This window comes from Pleurodeles waltl, chromosome 2_1 (genome assembly GCF_031143425.1).
Source record: "Pleurodeles waltl isolate 20211129_DDA chromosome 2_1, aPleWal1.hap1.20221129, whole genome shotgun sequence".
Taxonomy (NCBI): Eukaryota; Metazoa; Chordata; class Amphibia; order Caudata; family Salamandridae; genus Pleurodeles; species Pleurodeles waltl.
Genome location: NC_090438.1, coordinates 508588801 through 508591711, shown reverse-complemented (window position 1 = coordinate 508591711; position 2911 = coordinate 508588801). Strand labels below are relative to the sequence as shown.

Genomic DNA, 2911 nt, shown 5'->3' with positions numbered 1-2911 from the left:
GGGGGAAGATTCTGTCGATCCACAGGAGATTTCTTCTTGGCTTCCAGTGCAGGGTGAAGACAGACAGCCCTCAGAGCAGGCACCACCAGGAAACTGTTGAGAAAGCCGGCAGGATTAGGAGCTACAATGTTGCTGGTAGTCTATTTGCTACTTTGTTGGGGTTTTGCAGGCGTCCTGGAACAGTCAGTGGTCGATCCTTGGCAGAATTTGAGTAGAGAAGTGCAGAGGAACTCTGGTGAGCTCTTGCATTCCTTATCTGAAGAGAAACCCACAGGAGACACCCTAAATAGCCCTCAGCAGAGATTGGCTACCTAACCAGGTAAGCGCCTATCAGGAGGGGTCTCTGACGTCACCTGCTGGCACTGGCCACTCAGAGGTCTCCATTGTGCCCTCACACCTCTGCATTCAAGATGGCAGAGGTCTGGGACACACTGGAGGAGCTCTGGGCACCACCCCTGGGGTGGTGATGGACAGGGGAGTGGTCACTCCCCTTTCCTTTGTCCAGTTTCGTGCCAGAGCAGGTGCTGGGGGATCCCTGAACGGGTGTAGACTGGCTTATGCAAGGAGGGCACCATCTGTGTCTTTCAAAGCATTTCCAGAGGCTGGGGGAGGCTACTCCTCCCCAGCCCTTAACACCTATTTCCAAAGGGAGAGGGTGTAACACCCTCTCTCAGAGGAAATCCTTTGTTCTGCCTTCCTGGGACTGGGCTGCCCAAACCCCAGGAAGGCAGAAGCCTGCAACAAATACTTTTTAAAACGTTTGTGCCATAGAACCCAATATTAGAGGAACATGCATGCCAGGTACTGTAGGTTAATGCTTGTATCATTGTTGAAAAGGGCAAATATGATGAAAAATAATCCCTAGCCGTAATATTGCAGAGTATTGCCAATTCCTGCTGAGGAAGCACAATTTCCGGTAACTTCACAAATTTTGCTTCTTCATTTGTGTTGACAGCTGTAAGGGCCTGCTGCCACATTGAACCATGACTGCATTAGTTAACTTTTCTTCTCTCCAAACAGATAAGAATATCAGAAAACACACAATGGAAAAGGGGAACCAGTCTTTTGTGACAGAGTTTATCCTCGCAGGACTTTCCAATAATCCCACGACTGAGATCATCCTCTTCGTGCTGTTTTTGGTCATCTACTTGTGCGCACTAACGGGGAATCTTCTTATAGTCACTGTAATTCAGGTGGATTCTCGTCTTCACACACCCATGTACTTTTTTCTGAGCAACTTGTCCTTTGTTGATATCACTTACACATCAATCATTGTCCCAAAAATGTTGGAACTGTTCCTATCCCCTAGAAAAGTCATTTCGTTTGTTGGATGCATGACTCAAGTTTACATCTACCTCTTCTTGGGAGAGACAGAGTGTCTTCTTTTGGCTGCCATGGCATATGACCGTTATGTGGCAATTTGCAACCCACTGCACTACATGATAATCATGAACAAAACGGCCTGCCTCAAGTTGGCTGGCATTGCATGGATGTGTGGTTTTGTCATATCACTTATCGATATCTATATCACTGTTCGATTGCCCTTCTGTGGACCCAACTATATAGACCACTTCTTCTGTGAGATCCCAGTCGTACTGAAGTTGGCATGTGCAGATATCTCACTAAATGAAGTGATTATGGTTGCTGGAGCGTCATTGTTGCTTATTGTTCCACTTATTCTCGTTCTCATCTCCTATTTCCGTATAATCACTGCCATTCTGAAGATGCACTCTGTTGAAGGAAGACGCAAGACTTTCTCGACTTGTGCATCCCACTTGGTTGTAGTTACTATCTTCTATGGAACAGCAATGGTTTTGTACATGAAGCCCAGGTCAGAGCATACAACTAGTGACAAGGCAGTCTCTGTATTTTATACCATTATTACTCCCATGCTTAACCCTCTTATATACAGTCTTAGAAACAAAGATGTTAAACAAGCAATAGGAAAGACACTTGAAATTAAAACAGCATTATAAGCAACTGGGCTATTACTTTAAGGGGATAAGTACCCACCTCAAGAAATAATCACAGTACTTGTTAGTGTAAGCGTAAATCATTAAAACCACTAAATACTCCTGAGCGCAACCCCTAGTAGTTATAGAACAGAATATACAGGCTTAAATAAAAGGCAATATACAAAGTGGTTATGCAGTACAAAAACAGTAATTTGGAATGCAAACCAATAAAAATCCAAAAATGAATGCAGAAAAATAAAGTAAAATTTAACAAACAAAACGACTCATAAATGGCAAAAATCCAATGAGGGGAATCTGAGATATGTTCTTTAAAACGTTTTTGGTACAAATAGTGCCAAGAAGCTTAAAGTGCCAATGATAGTCAGTGGTTGTGGTAGAACAGAACCGAGGTACAATATGGCTCTGACCACTTTGGAGTGCAGATCGTATAACCTAATCAGGCTTGTTAGATTTAAGATTTTACCTTTTGACTTTAGAGCAATAAGCCCCACGCCACCACAGCAGTACACTTCTAAAGCTACCCAGGACCTTGGAGAGGAGGGGCCGCTTAGAGACTTATAGGGTGATAGGCAGAGGCCAACAGGAGAGCCCAGTCCAGGACCAGTTGCCATTGGTCAGGTAGGCAGTTAGTGTCACGAACTGCACTCGACTTCTCACCTCTGGATGCAGGATTGGAGAACACACCTGGTCTTCTACAGGTTCTGGATAATCCCAGATAGGGGCGACCCTTTCTAGTAGCCACGGTGCTGCTTGACAGGGAACGCCAAAGCAGACAGTACCCTCCAGAAGAAGTCCCAGAGGAAGAAAAACCAAGAACTGGGGAAAAACCTCAAACAGGAACTCCTAAAAAAGAAGAAGAAAAACAAGACTTGAAAACAGGAAAAAACAAGGCAAAAAATACTCCAAGGCAAAAACAGGAACGATGAACAGGAGCG

The 2911-nt window shown here is 44.6% G+C and overlaps 1 protein-coding gene across 1 annotated transcript; it reads left to right on the top strand.

Annotated features, from left to right (window-relative positions):
• The first annotated feature begins 1043 nt into the window (after positions 1–1043).
• LOC138258947 (olfactory receptor 10A7-like) lies at positions 1044–1976 on the top strand. The gene has a single exon (XM_069206294.1). It carries the CDS (start codon positions 1044–1046, stop codon positions 1974–1976), a length of 933 nt encoding a protein of 310 aa, XP_069062395.1.
• Positions 1977–2911: the final 935 nt, after the last annotated feature.

Coding starts and splice junctions, on each gene's coding strand:
- LOC138258947 (XM_069206294.1), top strand. CDS start 1,044: ATGGAAAAGGGGAACCAGTCTTTTGTGACAGAGTTTATCCTCGCAGGA.